The 22,996-nt window shown below is 36.3% G+C and overlaps 1 protein-coding gene across 8 annotated transcripts in view; it reads right to left on the bottom strand.

Moving 5' to 3' along the window:
* Positions 1-22,996, bottom strand: part of Heatr5a (HEAT repeat containing 5A) — a 121,091-nt gene that overhangs the window by 83,039 nt on the left and 15,056 nt on the right. For all 8 annotated transcript variants that reach the window (XM_027929835.3, XM_071607817.1, XM_071607818.1 and 5 more), the window contains exons 2-6: positions 22,454-22,651; positions 21,071-21,282; positions 19,814-19,922; positions 5,379-5,528; positions 4,399-4,573 (exon numbers count right to left, since the gene is read on the bottom strand). In XM_027929835.3, coding sequence (XP_027785636.1) covers positions 4,399-4,573; positions 5,379-5,528; positions 19,814-19,922; positions 21,071-21,282; positions 22,454-22,579 — 772 coding nt within the window. In that variant the 5' untranslated portion in view covers positions 22,580-22,651. The remainder of the gene's footprint in view (positions 1-4,398; positions 4,574-5,378; positions 5,529-19,813; positions 19,923-21,070; positions 21,283-22,453; positions 22,652-22,996) is intronic.

Raw genomic sequence — 22,996 nt, forward strand, 5'->3', positions numbered from 1 at the left:
CATATACCATTTACCTGGATGCATCCTATTTCCCTCATTACTTTTTTTGCTTTTGAAGAACAAATTTATAGCCACTTGTTTCACAGAATGGCTTTTGATTTGAATGCCTGGTATTTCCTCAGAATTTTGGAAGAAAACTACTTAAATGACACTGTATCTTCCTTAATATATAACATCAGAAAGCAGTCCCAAGCATGGTGTCAATCTGTGCCCACATCAGTGATAATAGCTTTGAACATATGAATAAGGTGAGTCCACCAGGTATGTCCAATTATAAAATTATCATTTGAAACTACTATATGATTTGTGAGGAAATATTTTAAGAGAGCATATATAACCTGCAACCCACCAAATTTTCACTCAAGAATCCACTGAGGATTCCAACCTGCATAAATTTATTACTATGATTATAAAAAGGTAATTTCTAACAACTAGTCCTTCTATAGGTAATGATTAGCATTCCCCTTCTTAAAAGGGGGGGGGGGCTTTGCTTTCTTTCTTTATATTTATTTATATTCATTATGTACTCACAGGAGGCAAGGGTAACTTCATGAATTTTGGTTTAAACACCTGGACAGAGATGTCACCTACTATATGGGCAAGTATGCAAGTAGAGCAGGTTTGCATAATGGGGATGAAAAGGTCAAGCACTCAGTTTAGGGAAAATTAATCTCAAATATTAGATAGACATTCAAATGAGATGTCAAATGAGCATCTTAATATGAGAATGTGATGTCCAGGACAGAAGGCAGGGCTAACAATCCAGGAATTCCTATATCTATATATAAATATATAATGGAACTGAAGCCATGAAATGGTATAAGGTCACAAGAGAGTGAGAAAATGTAGAGAAGAACGGAAGACCAAGTACCAGTCCACACGTCTTCAGGAGACAGGGAACCATCAAACTAGAATGAAGAGGAATTTCTAGTGAGGAAGAAGGAAACCAAGTGAGCATGGGATTGTAAAAGGCAACAGAAAAAAAGGACAGAGGAGGATCAACTGAACTAAATGTTGCTAAATGGTCAAGATGACTGAGAACTGCCCACTGGTTTTAGAAAGGCTTAGTATAAGAAAATAAGCTCCACAAGAGCAAGAACATTTATCTGTTTTGTTCAACACCATGTCATGTGCTCAGAACAGGTCCTGGCTCAGTATAAGTACTCAATAAATATTTGTTGAATGAAAAGAAGACATACAAGTGAGCAACAGGTATATGAAAACATGTTCAATCATTTGGGAAATGAAAATCAAAACCACAATTACTACCTCACACTTGCTAGGATGGTTATTATGAAAAAATAAAAATAAAAACAACTGTTGGCAAGGATGTGCAGAGACTGCAACTTTTGTACGTGGCTGGCAGGAAAGCAATATGGTGCATTCACTATGGAAAACAGTTTGAAAGTTCGTCAAAAAATTAAAAACAAGACTACCATATGATCTAAGCATCTCACTTATAGGTATTTATCCAAAAGAAATTAAATCAGGACTTCAAGGAGATCTTAGTACTCTCATGTTCACTGTAGCATTACTCAGAATAGCCAAGATACGGTGACAACAGATGAACGGGTAAAGAAAATGTGGCATATACACATAAACAGAACACTAGTAAGCCTTAAAAATGGATACTCTGCAATATAGAATAACATAAATAAACATAACATTATTCAAAAGAAAATAAGTCAGTGACAAATACTCTGTGATTTCACATAAATGAACTATTTATGATAGTTAATCAAAACAGAATCAAAGAATAGCATGGTAGTTGCACAGGGCTAAGGAAATGGAGAGTTGCTAAACAGACAAAAAGTTTCAGTTAAGCAAGATGAGTAAGTTCCAGAGACCTTCTGGACAACACTGCACACCCAAAGACAATAATACTACATTATATGCTTAAAATTTGTTATGAGAGGACAGATGTCATGTTAAGTGTTCTTAACACAATAATCTTTTGTTGTTGTTGTTTATGGATACAGAATCATGGAGGACACTGATGATCTAAATAAGAACAATTTTGATAGAGTGATTGGGAGAAACCCTATTCAAAATGCATTTGAAAGAGGAAGAGAGAAAAAAAGGATAGCGAGCAACATGAATGAAAGAAAAGGGGCTCTTGCTGGCTAGGGAAGTAGAGGTATAAGAAAAAACTTTTTTTAAAGACGGGAAAAACAAAAGTATGCTTTTGTAGGGAACAATTCAGCAGAGGGAAAAACTGATGTAGAAGAAAGATTAGGGACCTCTTAGAACACTGTCCTTGAGAGGATGAACTCTAAGAAAGGAGCTATTTCATCTTCAGTATCAACAGGAAAGTTAAGAGTATACAGGTATGCCTCCTAGTAAGTGGGATATGGTAGAAGACTTAACTGAAGATAGGCCATTCAACAAAAGTAAGATGGGAGAAGAGGACTGAGGCTAGCAGAAGGCATAAGAAAGTATGTGAGTGAATGGACTAGGGGAATTGCCAGCCACTGTTATGAAGTAATCTTAAAAGATTACATAAATTCCCATCAGCTTATCACAAAGTCAGGAAAACATCCTTACTCATTCTTTTTTTAAAAAAAATTGCCATGATATGATATGCTATATGTTTGAACCCTTTAGTTTTACTAGGAAAATAATTTAAGTTCTTTATAATCTTTATACATTATTTGAGTGGTTCAAACTATCAGTGTTTGCTTTATTTACCTACTTCAAAAAATCCATTATGACAACTGGATCACTTTTTTAACTGCATGAAAATAACTTAGTTATAACACAAGGTAGGACTTAGAGATGCAAGATGAAAGCATTTCTAACAAGTAGCCCAAAGGATTTAAAGTGGGTGAAGCTTATTCTTCACTTTGTTTAGCCTAATTACAAAAATGGTGGTACTGGTTTTCTGCTATTACGGGAGGGTATAAGTTTAAATGTTATGCAATTCTATATTTTGCTTACTTATACTACAACTGTGTGCTATCACTAATGATAATATTTGTAGAAATGAGCAATTCACATTTTCAAGTAGGTTTGATTAAACATATCTTCTAATTTCAATTTATTAGATAGCTTGAGATTTTTACCTCTAAAATGCAACTCTTTTTCTGGCTGGATTTTTTCTTGTTGCTGTTGTTGTTTAAATTGTAAATGGACATGATACCTTTATTTATTTATTTTTATGTGGTACTGAGGATCGAACCCAGGGCTTCACATGAGGCGAGCGCTTGACCACTGGGCCACAACCTCAGCCCTCTGGTTGTGTGTTTTACGATCTGTTCCCCTGTACTCCCCACCCACAACTGCTCCATAAAACAGAAAGTCTTAGCGAGCTACTAGATTAAAAGAACAAAAGTAAAAGTAAAATTTTCATATAAATTTTAAGCATGTAGGTCTCAACTGGAGAATGAGAAGGTTGAATCGTTTGTTAATGTTTCTCACAGAATCTGATTCTGTCCTTTCTCATCTATGGTTGAGAAAAACTATTTTAGAAAAAATTAGAATCTTCCTTTATATATAACAATGAATGACTTCCAGAGCAATGATTATCAAAATAATTTAATGTGCATACAAATTATATAGGGATTCTGTTAAAATAAGAGTTTTGATTTAGTAAGTTAGGTGGGACCCAATGCATTTCTTAAAACCTCTAGGTGATGCCAGTGCTTTTGGTCTGTGGATGTTTGAGGAGCAAGGGACTACGGAACACTTCCATTTTCATTTGTGTGAGTCTGTTTAATCTTTTGAGATAGAATGATAAAGAAAATTCAATTATTCATCAGTGTTTAATATACACTATAAATATAATCCAAGCAAACTCCCTTGTTTTCAAAACTAGCTCATCTTTGCTTACTGCCTAGAAGTGTATAAAAAGTGAATAAAAACCAACACAAAAGCAAACTGTCCAGAAACAGTAAATTTCAAATATCTGTATATCTGTTAGGAATTATCTATACCATTTGCTTCCTTGTACCAAACAAGAAAATGGCAAGCCAAATATCAATATATGCTTCTTTATAATAAAAATTCAAGATTTAAGTGTTATCTCTTCTTGAATAGAATAATTACATATATATATATATTTTTTTTTTATGGTTCTCAAGATTGAACCCAGGGCCTTGTGCATGTGAGGCAAGCACGCTACCAACTAAGCTATATCCCCAGCCCACAATAAATTTTTTTTTAAATGACAAAATAAAGCATACTTCACTTCAAGAGTTCTTATATTTTTTCCTCAAATTTTTACTGAATTGTTTGACATTGAATTCTTAGGACTAACAGCAATGTTTCTGAACTGAAGTTGATTTATATTCTGCTTCTTTTCCAAAGTTAATAATGGGTAATTGTAATTTTACCTGTATTTGTTTAAATCAATGAGGAAAAATTATAGAAGATATTCTGAAAATAATTACATGACTTTACCTGTTCCTGGATGCTTAGAAATTATAGCTTTAGCCAATATTGTGCCCAACAGTTTTGAAATTGAAATCCGCACATCGTAATTGGAACCTTCAAAGGACTTAAAACATAGTGTGGCAACACTGTCCAGGTCAGTACTCCACATAAAGATGGCCTCATTTTGAAGTTCAAGAAGACACTACTCAATTGGACAAACAAATTAATGAAAAACAAAATATAAATGTCAGGCTCAGATCTATGTAAGTTGTGGAAAATATAAGAATCTTAACAAAATACACACACACATGAATTCAAAGTGTCTATATGATTGCAGAAATAATAAACTTATTAAAAGTTATAAAGGTTATATTATATAAAGCCATTTAAAAAATGGGAGAAGAACTCACATCTAATTCAGCAGGCCATGTAAAATGCCTTTATTGGCTATGAGAAATTGTGAGAATAATTCCAAAAAAAAAAAAAAGTAACTTCAATGTACTATCTAATCAACTATGTTAATAAAGCATGATTAAAAACAAAATAAAAATCACTTTGAACATAATGACATAAACCTTACATAAAAATTTTAGTTTATACACATATGGAGAGGAAGCATGCTAAGGTAGGATGCATATTTTGTAAGTGGAAACTTAAATCTCCCACACACTGACAATATATTATGAACTACTTGCTTGGCACAGTGCCTGGCACATAATAAACAGTTAAGAAATAGTAGCTGCTTATATTATTGATGTTTTACCAAATGCCCAAAATGATTTTTATATCCCCAGAAGTTAAAGGCACTGCAGGGAGATAAAGCTTGAGAAATTATGAAACTTTCTGGGCCTTAGTTTCCTCATTTGTTAAAATTAGAATCCTAGCTGATTACCAACGTTGCAGCTTTAAGATAATGTAGCTGTTACTAGTAGTTTTTTCACAGAGATATAATCAGTTTTAATTTTCTTAATGTAAGTTTTAGGAAGTTTACTACTAAACCATTTTACCTTTGCAGCAGCGCAACGAACAGCCATGGATCTATCTGTTAAGCAGGATCTAGCAGCTTTATAAACATCCCTGTGGCATGGTGTAGCAGCAGCGCCAAGTCCATTCAATATATTTTGTAGGCTCAGCATAATTTCATATCGACCTTGAGACTACCAACAAGAAAAAACTTGAATAAGAAAAGAAATTCCACCATAAAGAATAGCATTCAGCACTGATGTTTATCTCACATATTAGAAAAACACTCAGTTTTTTTGTATATACTAACCAACCCATCCTGACATCAAGAAACGTGAACAGTTCTATTTACTATTTGAAAAGTATTATTTGTACATATTACATTTCAACACAATACTATTGGGTTACTGTGAAGATTAAATGGAACTATATGAAAAGTGCCTAGCATAAAGCTTGCATGTCATTAAGCATTTAATAAATAGTGGCTATAAGATGAGGTAACACAATAAATATACAGGCTTTGCTACCCATTGGCTATAAAACCTTGGGTAAATTTGTTTCTTTACCTGTAAAACAGAGGTAACAGTATCTGACTCATAGGCTGTTATAATGAGCAAATGAGTACATGTAAAGTACTTAGAACAATGTGGACATAAAGTAAAATCGCAACAGATGTGGCAGCTATTCATGTTCTGTTATTAATTACAGACTGGGATAGTTTATCTCAGAAGTTAGAATTAAAAAGACCTGAGTTTCAGTAGGGCATGGTGGCAAATGCCTCTAATCCCAGTAGTTTGGGAGGCTCAGACAGGAGGATTGCAAGTTCAAAGCCAGCTTGAGCAAAAGTGAGGCATTGAGCAACTCATTGAGACCTGGTCTCTAAATAAAATACAGAATAGGGCAGGGATGTGTCTCAGTGATTGAGTGTCCCTGAGTTCAATCCCTGGTATCTGCCCCCCTCCTCCAAAAAAAGACCCATTTTCCATCTTATCTTTAACTCTCAGTAGCTATGTGACTATAAGTTTACTATTTTTCTCATCTATAAAATGAGGGTAAGATGAACCTCAGAGAGCCAGTAGGAGACATACATAAGCTCCTGTGGATAAACATTCATCACAGTGCCTGGCACATGATAAACAGTCAAGAAATAGTAGCTGCTTATATTGTTGATGTTTTACCAAATGCCCAAAATGATTTTTATATCCCCAGAAGTTAAGGGCACCGTGGGGAGATAAAGCTGGAGGAAGACAAAGATTAGTACCAAGCATCATTTTCATAGTAAAGCTATTAGCTTTATTTAAAAAAGCAAAATAGTCATAGGTAGAACAAAATAAAATGGGATCTAATGAGAAACCTCTGAATTTTCCTTTATACCAATCTCAAATGTTGAGTATCATGCATGAAAATGGGTGAAAGATAGGAATTCCTTTTGATATTGCTGAACTGTTGTGGTACCTGACTAACCAACACATAAAGGTAAAAAATAAGAAAGCGATAATAAATTTACAAATAATTTAAAAATTTTTGATGCCTATAGAACAATCTATTAACCATAAGGCCTAAAACATAGTATAGCTTAACCAATGGAAATAAGAGGAGGAAAAAAACTTTAAAATAATTTTTATTTGTTCTATATATATATATATATATATATATATAAAACAGTATATTTTGATGTATTATACACACATGGAATGTAACTTATTCTAAGCAGAATCTCATTCTTGTGGTTGTACATGACATGGAGTTACACTGGTTATGTACATATATAAGGACAGGAAAGTTATGTCCAGTTCATTCTACTATCTGTCCTAGTCCCATCCCCCCTTTCCCTTCAACCCCCTTTGTCTAATCCAACGAACTTCTATTCTTTCCCTCTCTACCTTCCCTTGTTGTGGGTTAGCATCCACAATCAAGGAGAACATTCTGTCTTTGGTTTTTTTGGGCTGGCTTACTTTGCTTAGCATGATATTTTCCAGTTTCATCCATTTACTGGCCAATGCCATAATTTCATTCTTCTTTATGGCTAAGTACTATTCCATTGTGTATATATGCCACATTTTTTTTTATCCATTCATCTGTTGAAAGGAACCTTGGTTGGTTCCTTAGCTTGGCTATTATGAATTGAGTTTCTATAAATATTGATGTGGGTGTATCACTGTAGTATGCTGATTTTAAATCTTTTGGGTATAAACTGAGGAGTGGGATAACTGGGATAAATGGTGGTTCCATTCCAAGTTCTCGCAGGAATCTCCATACTGCTTTCCAGAATGGTTGCACTAATTTGTAGTCTCAACAGCAATGTATCAGTGAACCTTTTCCACCACATCCTCACCAACATTTATTATTACTTGAATTATTGTTTTTTTTCGGGAGGGTAGCAGGGATTGAACTCAGGGACACTCAACCACTGAGGCACATCCCCAGTCCTATTTTGTATTTTTATTTAGAGACAGGATCCCACTGAGTTGCTTAGTGCCTTGCTAAGGCTGGCTTTGAACTTGTGATCCTCCTGCCTCAGCCTCCTGAGCCACTGGGATTATAGGCATATGCCACCACACCCCATGTTAGTTGTATTCTTGATGATTGCCATTCTGACTGGAGTGAGATGGAATCTCAGTGTAGTTTTAATTTGCATTTCTCTAATTGCTAGAGATGTTGAACATTTTTTTAAATATATTTTTTGATTCTTTGTATTTCTTCTTCTGTGAAGTTCTTCTGTTCAGTTCCTTTGCCCATTTATTGATTGGGTTACTTCATTTTATTTTAATTTTTGGTGTTAAGTTTTCTGAAATCTTTCTATATTCTGGAGATTAATGCTCTATCTGAAGTGCAGGTAGCAAAAATCTTCTCCCATTCTGTAGGCTCTCTCTTTATGTTCTTGATTATTTCTTTTGCTATGAAGAAGCTTTTTAGTTTGATACTATCCAATTTATTGATTCTTGATTTTAATTCTTGTGCTTTAGAAGTTGTATTGAGGAATACAGTTCCTAAGCCAACATAGTGAAGAATTGGCCTACTTTTTCTTGCAGTACATGCAGGTCTCTGTTCCAATGCCTAGGTTCTTGATTCATTTTGAGTTGGGTTTTGTGTAGGGTGAGAGAGAGGGGTTTGTTCTACTACATATGGATGTCCAGTGGGAAACAAAACTTAAAATGGCTATATTCTAGTAAATGAAATCTTTTACTGACATCCACTTTTTTAATAAAATCAAACTACGTTTGTTAAAAATTATCTTCTCCTCAATCATCATCTTTGATCTTTCAGGAAACTATTACTGAGAAGTGATATGTTTAATAGATTTCTTCAGCAGTAGTGCTAGAGACTTCAGTTCTTTAAAAATTCATGAATCAGCTCTGCCCTCTTCCTCTCCTCCTCTCTGCCCTCTTCCTTTTTTCTCTCTGCTCTCTGCTCTTTCTCTTTGTCTCTGCCCTCCTCCTCTCCTCTCTCTGCCTCTTCTTGTCTTCCCCTTTGGGCAGCCCCCCAATTAAATCTCTTGGTTGAACCTCCTTCTCAGGGACTTACTAAGTTGCTGAGGCTGGCCTTGAACTTGCGATCCTCCTGCCTCAGCCTCCTGAGCTGCTGGGATTACAGAATTATAGGGGGAAGAACATGGTGGCGGGTGGGGAGGTAACACTCCCATGACCTCCTCAGCTACACTGGCAGAGAGAGACTTCAGAACGACTGGATGCTGTCTGCTAAGGAACGTCCAGCAAAGTCGGGCTGAGGTGAAACCTAAGCCAGGAGTTTGAGCTTCTCAGAGGCGGCAGCGTGCTCGGGCGCGGGTCAATCCAGGCCACCCTGTGCCGGAGGTACTGGCTGGTTGATTGGCAACCCGCAGCAGTCAGAGGTGACTCAGCGCTACGGAGACCCGCAAGCAGTGTAGAGAAACTTCGGATCCTTTGAGGAGGTGCCAACTGAGCCTCCATGGGTCGGCAGACCAAAATCTGAGGTAGGAACTTAGGAGAGACAGACCAGACCCACCCTTCCCATCAGACACCCAGGCAAGGAGACCGGTATCCACCATAACAGAGAACTGACTTCATCAGAGTTTGGCGGATGGGATCACTTTGCAGCGAAATCGGCTACAACAGGTGTGTGACCCTCACCCCACCATATCCATACAGCTGGGAAATCTCAAAAATCTCTCCCCAGCTCTCCGTGGGCGTGATTATCAGAACCAAGGGAAACAGGAGGGGCACCTGACCTACAACTCCCCCTCCCATCAGCGGTGACAGCCGAGGCCTTTTTCGCCAGCTCTCGGAGACGTGGTTACTGGAGGGAATCAGGCAAACTAAGCTGATGGCCCCCAGCCCCCGTGCTCTACAACCTTGGGGTCTGGGTGAATGGCAAACAGAGAGAGTGCCCAGTTGTTCAAGAGAACAGGGCATCCAGGGGGCTGCAGGCCCAGCATGTAGCTAGATCTGTGGAGAATGGCACCGGTGAGTGGGGCCTGGCTGGCAGGAGAAGCGGGGGAGCTGGAGACCAGGAAAGGCCCTGGGCGACCAGGATTGGAGAGCCACCCAGCTGGGGAAGAGGAGCAGCCTCACAGGGATTGTTTCCTGCATTTTGAGGGCAGAAGCTTGGCCCGGAGGGCACAGCTCCACCTACTGGAAGAGAAGATAATAGAACTCTAAGACTGTATTTATCTTTTTTTTTCAAATTTTATTTTTCCCTTTTCTTTTATACTATGTATTTTTCTCTCTCTCTTTCTCTTTACTGACTTCTTCCTTCCCCTTCCTCTACCTTTCCTCCCAAGCATTACGATTTCTATTACATGTAATCTACTAAATGCAAATAGGTGAATGTTCCGAGGCTGTCTATAGTGCTCCCAAGTCCCTAGCTACCCCCAAATAGTCCAGTCCATTCTCTTGTTAATATCCCCCTTCAGTAGAGCAATATTCCAAGGTAGCTAAGATATACTAACCCCCATACCATCACATCACCCGACCGAAACATAAAGTCCCAAGAACAAACTGCAGATCGCTATACATAAGAATCCGTATGCGTTTTATGAAATGAATGAATTTGCTTTAAATTACAACAAAACCCAACATCTCTAGACATTGTCTCCCATCACAAAGGACAGATCCCGGAGATATACAAAACTAAAACAAATTTATAGGAGAAAATAGTAACACAGCAGTCAAACAGAGCTGGAAAGTAACGTGAGCATCATGAAAAAACAAGGAGAAAAGGATTACAAACAATGCAGGATAGCTTAAATTTACAGGAGAACCTAAGAGGCATCAGAAAAATGGTCAGATAAAGAACTCAAGGCATACCTGACTCAGATGGAATGGAATCTTAAAGAGGTCATTAGACAGCAAATGCAAACAATGAAAGAACACTTTGACAATGAATTACATAAACAAATTCAAGAAGCAAAAGAACAACTCTACCGGGAGATAGAGGTTATAAAAAAAAAAAATCAAACAGTAATCCTAGAAATGAAGGAAACTATAAACAAAATTAAAAATTCAAATGAGAGTATTACCAGTAGAGTAGATCAAGTACAGGTCAGAATATCAAACAATGAACACAAAATATATCATCTCGAAAAGAGTCTAGTCAACTCAGAAAGGCTGGTAAGAAACCATGAGCAAAATATCCAAGAGATATGGGATATCATAAAAAAAAAAAATTGAGTCATTGGGATAGAGGAAGGTATAGAGGTCCAAACCAAAGGAATGAGCAATCTGTTAAATGAAATAATTTTAGAAAACTTTCCAGACATGAAAAATGAACCAGATGTCCAAATCCTAGAAGCCTACAGGACACCGAACATACAAAACCACAATAGACCAACTCCAAGACACATCATTATGAAGATATCCAAGGAGAGAATATTAAAAGCTACAAGAGAAAGGAGGCAGATTACATTCAGGGGTAAACCAATTAGGTTAATGGCTGATTTTTCATCAGACGCTGAAAGCGAGAAGATCCTGGAACAACGTACTTCAAACGCTGAAAGATAATGGGTGCCAAACAAGAATATTGTATCCAGCAAAATTAAGCTTCAGGTTTGACAACGAAATAAAAATACTTCACGAAAAACAAAAGTTAAAAGAATTCGCAGCCAGAAAACCAGCACTGCAAAGCATGTTGGGCAAAACAATACACGAAGAGGAAATGAAAAACAACAACCAAAACCAACAGTGGGAAGTACCTCAGTAAGTGGGGCGGGGGGAGCTAATCAAAGAGGGAAAAACAAACCAAATTAAAAATAAATAAATAAACAAACAAACAAACATGACCGGAAGTACAAACCATATTTCAATAGTAACCCTAAACGTTAATGGCTTAAACTCACCAATAAAGCGACATAGGCTGGTAACCTGAATTAAAAAAACAGATCCAACAATATGCTGCCTTCAGGAGACTCATCTGATAGGAAAAGACATACACAGGCTGGAGGTGAAAGGTTGGGAAAAATCATACCACTCACATGGTCCTTGGAAGCAAGCAGGGGTGGCCATATTCATATCGAATAAAATCGACCTCAAGCCTAAGTTAATCAAAAGGGATAAAGAAGGACACTATATACTGTTAAAGGGAACCATTCACCAACAAGACATAACAATTATCAATATTTATGCACCAAACAATGGTGTTGCTACGTTCATAAAACAAACTCTCCTCAAGTTCAAGAGACAAATAGACTACAACACAATAACTATGGGTGACTTTAACACACCTCTCTCACCACTGGACAGATCTTACAAACAAAAGTTGAATAAAGAAACTACAGAACTCACAATTAATAACCTAGATTTAACTGACATATATAGAATATATCAACCATCATCAAGTGGATATACTTTTTTCTCAGCAGCACATGGGTCCTTCTCAAAAAGAGACCATATATTATGCCATAGGGCAACTCTTAGAAATTATAAAGGAGTGGAGATAATACCATGCATCTTATCTAATCATAATGGAATGAAACTGGAAATCAACGATAAAAGAAGGAAGGAAAAATCCTACATCATTTGGAGAATGAACAATATGTTACTGAATGATCAATGGGTTACAGAAAACATCAAGCAGGAAATCCAAAAATTCTTAGAGATAAATGAAAACACAGACACAACATATCGGAATCTATGGGGCACAATGAAAGCAGTTCTAAGAGGAAAATTCACTGCTTGGAGTTCATTCCTGAAAAAAAGAAAAAACCAACAAATAAATGATCTCACACTTCATCTCAAAACCCTAGAAAAAGAAGAGCAAAACAACAGCAAATGTAGTAGAAGGCAAGAAATAATTAAAATCAGAGCTGAAATCAATGAAGTTGAAACAAAAGAAACTGAAAATAATTGACAAAACTAAAAGTTGGTTCTTTGAAAAAAATAAATAAGATCGACAGACCCTTAGCCATGCTAACGAAGAGAAAAAGAGAGCGAACTCAAATTACTAGCATACAGGATGAAAAAGGCAATATCACAACAGACACTACAGAAATACTGAAGATAATTAGAAATTATTTTGAAACCTTGTATTCCAATAAAATAGAAGACAGTGAAGACATCAATAAATTTCTTAAGTCATATGATTTGCCCATATTGAGTCAGGAGGATACACACAACTTAAACAGACCAATATCAATTGAGGTAATAGAAGAAGCCATCAAAAGACTACCAACCAAGAAAAGCCCAGTACCAGATGGGTATACAGAAGAGTTCTACAAAACCTTTAAAGAAGAACTAATACCAATACTTTTCAAGCTATTTCAGGAAATAGAAAAAGAGGGAGCTATTCCAAATTCATTCTACGAGGCCAGCATCACCCTGATTCCTAAACCAGACAAAGACACTTCAAAGAAAGAAAACTACAGACCAATGTCTCTAATGAACATAGATGCAAAAATCCTCAATAAAATTCTGGCAAATCAGATACAAAAACATATCAAAAAGATTGTGCACCATGATCAAGTAGGATTCATCCCTGGGATGCAAGGCTGGTTCAATATACGGAAATCGATAAATGTTATTCATCACATCAAGGGACTTAAAGATAGGAACCATATGACCATATTGATAGACGCAGAAAAAGCATTCAACAAAGTACAGCATCCCTTTAGGTTCAAAACACTAGAAAAACTAGGGATAACAGGAACTTACCTCAACATTGTAAAAGCTATCTATGCTAAGCCTCAGGCTGGCATCATTCTAAATGGAGAAAAACTGAAGGCATTCCCTCTAAAATCTGGAACAAGACAGGGATGCCCTCTCTCACCACTTCTATTCAACATAGTTCTCAAAACACTGGCCAGAGCAATTAGACAGATGAAAGAAATTAAAGGCATAAAGATAGGAAAAGAAGAACTTAAATTAGCACTAATTGCGGAAGACATGATCCTATACCTAGCAGACCCAAAAGGTTCTACCAAGAAACTTCTAGGGGCTGGGGATGTGGCTCAAGTGGTAGTGCACTCGCCTGGCATGCGTGCGGCCCAGGTCCGATCCTCAGTACCACATACAGAACAAAGATGTTGGGTCCGCCTAAAACTAAAAAATAAATATTAAAAAATTCTCTCTCTCTCTCTCTCTCTCTCTCTTAAAAAAAAAAAAGAAACTTCTAGAGCTAGTAAATGAATTCAGCAAAGTGGCAGGATATAAAATCAACACACATAAATCAAAGGCATTCCTGTACATCAGTGACAAATCCTCTGAAATGGAAATGAGGACAACCACCACATTCACAATATCCTCAAAAAAAAAAATAAATAAATAAATAAAATACTTGGGAATCAACCTAACAAAAGAGGTGAAAGACCTACACAATGAAAACTACAGAACCCTAAAGAGAGAAATAGAAGAAGACCTTAGAAAATGGAAAGATATACCTTGTTCATGGATAGGCAGAACTAATATCATTAAAATGGCCATATTACCAAAAGTACTCTATAGGTTTAATGCAATGCCAATCAAAATCCCAACGGCATTTCTCACAGAAATAGAAAAAGCAATCATGAAATTCATCTGGAAAAATAAAAGACCCAGAATAGCAAAAGCAATTCTAAGCAGGAAGAGTGAAACAGGCAGTACAGCGATACTAGATTTTAAACTATATTACAGAGCAATTGTAACAAAAACAGCATGGTACTGGTACCAAAACAGATGGGTAGACCAATGGTACAGAATAGAGGACACAGAGACCAATCCACAAAATTACAACTACCTTATATTAGACAAAGGTGCTAAAAGCATGCAATGGAGAAAGGATAGCATCTTCAACAAATGGTGCTGGGAGAACTGGAAATCCATAAGCAACAAAATGAAACTGAATCCCTTTCTCTCACCATGCACAAAAGTTAACTCAAAATGGATCAAGGAGCTAGGAATCAAACCAGAAATTCTGCGTCTAATAGAAGAAAAAGTTGGCTCTAATCTCCATCTCATGGGGTCGGGCTCCAAATTCCTAAATAGGTCACCTATAGCACAAGAGTTAAAATCAAGAATCAACAAATGTGATGTATTCAAACTAAAAAGTTTTTTTCTCAGCAAGAGAAACAATAAGAGAGGTAAATAGGGAGCCTACATCCTGAGAACAACTTTTTACCCCTCACACTTCAGATAGAGCCCTAATCTCCAGAGTATACAAAGAACTCAAAATATTAAACAATAAGAAAACAAATAACCCAATTAACAAATGGGCCAAGGATCTGAACAGACACTTCTCAGAGAAGGATATACAATCAGTCAACAAATACACGAAAAAATGCTCACCATCTCTAGCAATCAAAGAAATGCAAATTAAAACCACTCTAAAATACCATCTCACTCCAATAAAAATGGCAGCCATTATGAAGTCAAACAACAACAAGTGCTGGCGAGGATGTGGGGAAAAGGGTACCCTTGTACACTGCTGGTGGGGACTGCAAATTGGTGCAGCCAATTTGGAAAGCAGTATGGAGATTCCTTGGAAAGCTGGGAATGGAACCACCATTCGACCCAGCTATTCCCCTTCTCGGTCTATTCCCAAAAGACCTAAAAAGAGCATACTACAGGGATACAGCTACATCAATGTTCATAGCAGTACAATTCACAATAGTTGGACTGTGGAACCAACCTAGATGCCCTTCAATAGATGAATGGATTAAAAAAAATGTGGCATTTATACACAATGGAATATTATTCAGCACTAAAAGATAACAAAATCATGGCATTTGCAGGGAAATATATGGCATTAGAGCAGATTATGCTAAGTGAAGTTAGCCAATCCCTAAAAAACAAACGCCGAATGTCTTCTCTGATATAAAGGGGGGGGCGACTCAAAACAGAGCAGGGAGGAAGAGCATGAGAAGAAGATTATCATTAAACAGGGACGAGAGGTGGGAGGGAATGGGAGAGACAAGGGGAATTGCATGGAAGATGGAAGGAGACCCTCACTGTTATACAAAATTACATATAAGAGGATGTGAGGGGGAAGGGAAAAAAAAGAGAGAGAAAGAAAGGAGTTATAGTTGATGGGGTAGAGAGAGGTGATGGGAGGGGTGTGGAGGGGAGGGAGGGATAGGAAGGGGATAAGAAGGGCAGCAGAATACAACAGACACTAGTATGGCAGTATGTATCATCGTGGCTGTATAACCAATGTGATCCTGCACTCTGTACACGTGGGAAAAATAAGAATTCATACCCCATTTGAATCAAATGTATGATATATGATATGTCAAGATCATTGTAATGTTTTGAGCAACTAATAAAAAAATTCATGAATCAGCTGTATCCATTTTGAAAATTAACATAGTCTATATTTGAATACCCCATGTGTTGTCTTGTTACATTTCAAAAAATGTGTACTTATCCTGTATGTCTACAAATTATTTAATAGCTGTTTTCTAGACTTTTCCTAAGGTAAGAAGAGTAACTGATGTGATTTTTTTTTTTTTAATTTAAAAGTGCTCCCATGTAGGACCCTTGGCCGCTGCCCACATGCAGGACCTCTGGCAACCACTCCTGTGTGGACCCCCATTTACCAACGTGGGACCCCCTGGTCACCTCCATCTTGGGACTTTGCAACCACTGCCATATTCCCCTACGCACGGTAGCCTACACCTGGGGACACTGCAGAGGGTCTGGAGACAGCCGCCAGTCACAACACTGCATGCCACAGAGCTGCATCTCTGAACACCTGGCCCAACCCAACGCAACACCCCATCTCTGAAAGCATCTGCCTCCATCTTGAGGCACCTTTATCACCATCTTTAGTTGAGACAACTCCCAGCTTGGAATACCAGCTGGGGCCTGTAAGCAATATTAAGGTACCTATAGTCCCCAATTCCCCCCTCACCACGGCGGCCACTAACTTGACACAATGCTTGAGGCTACGTGTCCAGTCCATAGCTCCCAAAGCCTGGTCCTGAACCGCCCAATACAAACAGCTCTCAGCGACAGACAGGTGCACAACCCTTAGAGAGCAGTCCACAAGACCTCTGGAGAGAGAGGTTCCTAATTAGGAAGGTAGAAATGGAGGGGGTGAGTGAGATACAGTCTAGAGACTACATTAGAGACCAGGAATTGTAAGGTTGATAGGCAATATAAGGAGATAAAACCAGGCGTCCAACATCACAGGAGCGGGGCCCCAAGAAATTAAAGGGATACCGACAGGAAAAGAACAATTCAAATTATTACTATTTACCGATGATATGATTCTATACATAGAAGACCTAAAAAATTCCACCAGAAAATTTCTAGAAAATAAATAAATTCAGCAAAATAGCAGGATATAAAATCAACACCCATAAATCAGACATTTCTGTATATCAGTGACAAATCCTCTGAAATAGAAACGAGGAATTTACAATAGCCTCAAAAAACATAAAATACTTCGGAATCAACTTAATGAAAGAGGTGAAAGACATCCACAACAAAAGCTACAGAATGCTACAGAAAGAAATTAAAGAAGACCTTAGAAGATGGAAAGATCTAACTTGTTCTTGGGCTGGGGTTGTGGCTCAGTGGTAGAGCACTCACCTAGCATGTGCGAGGTGCTGGGTTAGATCCTCAGTACCACATAAAAACAAATAAATAAAATAAAGGTATTGTGTCCAACTATAACTAAAAAAATATTTTAAAAAGAGAGATCTCCCTTGTACTTGGATAGGCATAATTAATATTGTCAAAATAACCATACTACCAAAAGCACTATATAGATTTAATGAAATTCCAATGAAAATCCCAATAACATTCTTCATAGAAATAGAAAAAGCATTCATGAAATTCATCTGGAAAAATAAGAGAGCCAGAATTGTCAAAGCATTCATTAGCAAGAAGATGAAGCAGGTGGCATCACTATACCAGACCTTAAACTATACTACACAGCAACAGTAACAAAAACAGCATGGAACTGGCACCAAAACAGACTTGTAGACCAATGGTACAGAATAGAGGACACAGAGAGGAACCCAAATAAATATAGCTATCTCATACTAGACAAAGGTGCCAAAAATATATATTGGAGAAAAGATAGCCTCTTTAACAAATGGTTCTCGGAAAACTAAAAATCTATAAGTAGTAAAATAAAATTAAGCCCCTATCTCTCACCATGCACAAAACTCAACTCAAAATGGATCAAGGACTTAGGAATTAGACCAGAGACCCTGTGCCTAACAGAAGAAAAAGTAGGCCCAAATCTTCATCATGTTGGATTAGGCCCCAACTTTCTTAACAAGACTACTACTATAGTGCAAGAAATAAAATCAAGAATTAATGAATGGGATGGATTCAAATGGAAAAGCTTCTTCTCAATAAAAGAAACAATCAGTGAAGTGAACATATAGCATATAGAATGGGAGTAAATTTTTACCACATGCACATCAGATAGAGCACTAAGAACCCAAAAAACTTAACACCAAAAAAAAAAAAATAACCCAATCAATAAATGGGTTAAGGAACTAAATGACACTCTCAGAAGAAGATATACAATCAATCAACAAATACATGAAAAAATGTTCAACATCTCTAGCAATTAGAGAAATGCAAAGCAAAACTGTTCTTAACTTTTCATCTCACATCAGACAGAATGGCAGTTATTAAGAGTACATGCAACAATAAGTGTAGGTGAGGATGTGGGGGAAAAGGTACATTCTTCCATTGCTGGTGGGACTGCAAATTGGTGCAACCAATCTGGAAAGCATATGGAGATTCCTTAGAAAACTTGGAATGGAACCACCATTTGACCCAGCTATCCCACTCCTCAGTTTATATCCAAAGGACTTAAAAAACAGCATACTACAGTGATGCAGCCACATCAATGTTTACAGCAGCACAATGCACAATAGCTAAACTGTGGAACCAACCTAGGTGCCCTTCGGTAGATGAATGGATAAAGAAGCTATGGTATATATACACAATAGAATATTACTTAGCATTAGAGGAGAATAAAATCATGGTATCTGCAGGTAAACGGATGGAGCTGCTGCAGAATACCATGCTAAGTAAAGTAAGCCAATCCCAAAAAAACCAAAGGCCGAATGTTCCCTCTGATATGTGGACACTGATCCATAATGGGGGTGGTGGTGGGGGAGAATGAGAGGAATGGAGGAACTCTGGATTGGGCAAAGGGGAGTAGGAAAGATGGTGGAATGAGATGGATATCATTACCCGAATTGCATATATGAAGACACGAATGGTGTGACTCTGCTTCGTGTACAACCAGAGAAATGAAAAATTGTGCTCTATATGTGTACTATGAATTGACATGCATTCTGCTGTCATGAATAACAAATTAGAATAAATTTTAAAAAATTTAAAACTGATAAGTTATCCCTACATAATACAAATCACAGATTGAAATTTTTTTGTATATAAACATACAAATATTCTAATTCCAAAACTATTGATACCGCAGTTGTAATCGAGAGATTAGAGTATTTTGGAAGTTAAACGAATAGTCTCAAAAATAAAGAGTGTTCCAGGGCAGTAAATGATAAGGCTAAAAACACACTCCCCTAGCAATTAAAAAGTCAACTAGATCCTGGTCACATGTTCTCCATGCTCTTTCCTTCTCACTAAATTCCTTTTTCCCTCTGATGCTGGAACAATAACTGATCTATTCTTTGGGAACTGAGTAGTTACCAAATATGTAGTTCCTGTATTCTACCCAACTTCTTGTACAAAGAGCCCAAATATACCACAGCAGCATTGAAACAGCATTTATACTAGAATTAGTCATGGCTGGAAAAAAAAGAATTAGAAAACACGTAAAGCACTTGCTCTGACAAAGTAATATCAAATGAAAAAGATGGAGATGAAGACACAGAAAGGCCTGTCAAAAGAATAATCTTAGTTTTTGTTCATTTGAATTTATATAATTATATAAAATGCTACAGAATTATGACTTTTGTAATAAGCATTCAATATATAGAACAGATACTGTTCATTGTCTAGAAATATTTAATTTATAAATATAAAGAAAGTACAATATCTATAAAATGCTATCATGTTATTTGTTGGTTGAACTTACAGTTACTTACCTCTGCACTCTTCATAGCTTTGAGAATATTCCCCACTGTATCAGTAAAGGTGTTACCCAGTATTCTACCCAACTTCTTGTACAAGGAACCCAAACATACCACAGCAGCACTGAAACATTTAAATTGGAATTAGTTATGGCTGAAAAAAAGGAATAAAAACACAGAATATGTAAAGGCGACCATTAAAAAAACTTGCCCTTCTATTGGTTGTGTTTTCAGTTTCTTGGGAGCATTTTGAAGCACAAATGTTTTCAATTACGATGAAGTATCATTTATCTGTATTTTCTTACATCCGTTGGACTTTCAATGTTCTATCTAAAAAAACCACTGTCTCATTAAAGGAGACAAAGATTTAGTATTCTAAAATTTTATAGTTTTAGCTATTACATTTAGATTCAGGATCCACTGTGAGTCAATTTGTGTATGTGGTGTGATGTGTCAGGGTCTAACTTCATTCTTCTGTATGTGGACATCCAGCTCTCCTAGCACCATTTGTTGATATGAACAACAATTTTACTGTGAAAGTATGAAATTTCCCAGAATCTACTTTGTTAAATCCTAACACATGACACTTGGATGAATATGAAATAATTATACCTTCAATAACAAGAATTTTAAATAGATGTATCTATGTTCAATTAATCCACATCTCAGTCAAAAGATTCTACCCTTTCAAATTTGTTATAAAATAAAATTCTGCAAAATATTTTAATAGAACTTCACATTAGATAATCAAAGATGGACTTAAATAAAAAAGAAAAACAGATAATGTTCTCATTAAGTCTGAAACCTTGAAAGATCAACGATTTATATAGCATTATTATTGTGGAACCATAAAAGGCTCACTACTGCCTCTATAACAATAGGTAATAAAATAAACTAAATTCTACAAAGAAAAAAACCAAATTGCTCTTAGAATCTTCTAAGAGTATTTTTAATTTACTATCAATTTTTACTACTAAGATGCCCAAACTAAAAGAACATCCAAATTGTGAATAATGTAAAATGTCTTCTTAATTACTTCTAAAATTTTAGGAATATGTTCTGAATCTTGAATCTCAATTTCAAATGAGTCTAAATTTTTAAGAGGATTTTCTCAGTCAACAGAAAAATGTTAGACTGCTTAAAACATTAAAAAAAGGAGTGAGAATTTATAACAGTTTCAAAACAATTATGAAGTATGTTGGATACTTTATAAATATCACATAATAAAAAAGCAATATTTAGTTTTCTATTTAGTGTAAATGTTTAACTTACAGTTTGGTGGGAAGATAACTTGGAGAATCATCTTTGCTACGAATAAGATCATTACATTTATCGATTGTCTCATAAACAGAGAATGTGTCTCCAATACTATAAAGTATGGCCAGATTCTTGGCAAGGAGTTTGCGAGTAGGAGGCCCTGGAGAGCTGTTCAGCAAAGAAAGGAGCTGTTCAACAAGAGTCTTCTGTTTCTCCCTTACATCATTCTAGAAAAGTTAACAAAAAGAAAATTCAAAATCAACATAATTACATGGAGTCCTCTAATATAATTTTTTAAACATATTTAAGGACTAACTGAAAGGCTCTAGAAAAACACAAAATTATTTTAAATAAAAATTATAAGTTGGGAACATTGCCACACCAACAACTGTTGCCTTGATATCTCCAAAAAATAAATTATGAACAGCACTACATTAGTCTCTATTATAAAAAAGACAAGGGTTCTATTTCTTTTAAATCTTTATATATTTGAAAAAGAGAGTAAACTGTATTTTTAACTATAGCTTTCAAGCCTACCTCCCCAATACATATCCACATAAATAAAGCAGTAACTTATAATCCATAACCAAAGCAAAATGTTAATGCCTGCTGAATGCAGGTGAAGAGTATGAGTACTGGGTGGTGGTGGGGACCTATTTTACGAGCTTTTAAGAGGAAATATGTTTATACAAAGGCTTTTAATTCATATTCTCCTTAAACTCTTGATGTTTTTTTTTTCCGCCTAGTACCAGGGACTGAACCCAGGTTTGCTTAACCACTGAGCCACATTCCCAGATTTATTTTTTTTTTTAATTTTTAAATTTTGAGACTGGGTCTTGCTAAGTTGCTTAAAGCAACTAAGTTGCTGAGGCTGGCTTTGAACTTAAAATCCTCCTGTCTCAGCCTCCCAAACCGTGGGGATTACAGGTTGTGCACCACCGTGCCTGGCACTCTTCTTGTTTTTTAAGAGAAATTTCCACTAGATTGTTCAGCACTATGCTGCACCAGATATATATATATATATACACACACACACACATACACACTATACACACACACATACACACACATACATATACACACACACATGATGCAGAAGATAATGAAAATGATGTAGGTGTACTTAAATGAAACATTTTTAAAGTGTAGTAGAAAAAATATTGGCTGATTTCTTTGTGCTTTTTGGAACAGATCAAACTTCTTATAACATTAAAAATGCCAACTGGGAAGGGGACAAAAATTTTTTTACTGTATTTCATTATAAAATAGTCTTAACAAAGTCTAGCTTTTTAAAGCTAAGTTTAGGGTCATTTTGGACAGAACTAGAAAAGCAAACCAAAGAAGTAAACACTGACACTTAAATTACAACAAAAAAGTATCTTTTGTAATTTTACCCACCCTACTGGTTGCTAGTAAGAGTTTCTCCAAGTATCTCAACCACTCAAATATAAACTCGGCCTTCTGAACTTCACTTAGTTGACTGCATGCTTCTTCATTCAGCAGTAAGGTATGAGCTAATTCCATTTCTTGCAGCAAATTTTAGCTGATCAAGATTCTTCTCATTAAACTTCAGTCAATATACCTAAGAACAAAAACCTGCAATAGAGAAAACAAACATATTTTAAAAGTTAAAAGAAAGTTTAAGGAGTTCCCCAGTCCTTTTAAAGGAAATATTCCACAGAAAAGTAAAAGCATAATTAAATGCATCCATCTTTAATAACTGCACTAGGGTAAATATGGGAAAATCCCAACAATAAGTTCTAGTAACATCAACCAATTCATCTTTGTATTCAGTACTCTTTTTTATTTTTTGGTACTGGGGTTTGAAATCAGGACTGTTGTACCTCTGAACAACAGCCCCAGCCCTTTTAATTTTTAAAAAAATATTATTTTAGTTGTCAATGGGCCTTTATTTATTTAAATGCGGTGCTGAGAATTGAA

This window comes from Marmota flaviventris, chromosome 2 (genome assembly GCF_047511675.1).
Source record: "Marmota flaviventris isolate mMarFla1 chromosome 2, mMarFla1.hap1, whole genome shotgun sequence".
In the NCBI taxonomy this organism is placed as follows: Eukaryota; Metazoa; Chordata; class Mammalia; order Rodentia; family Sciuridae; genus Marmota; species Marmota flaviventris.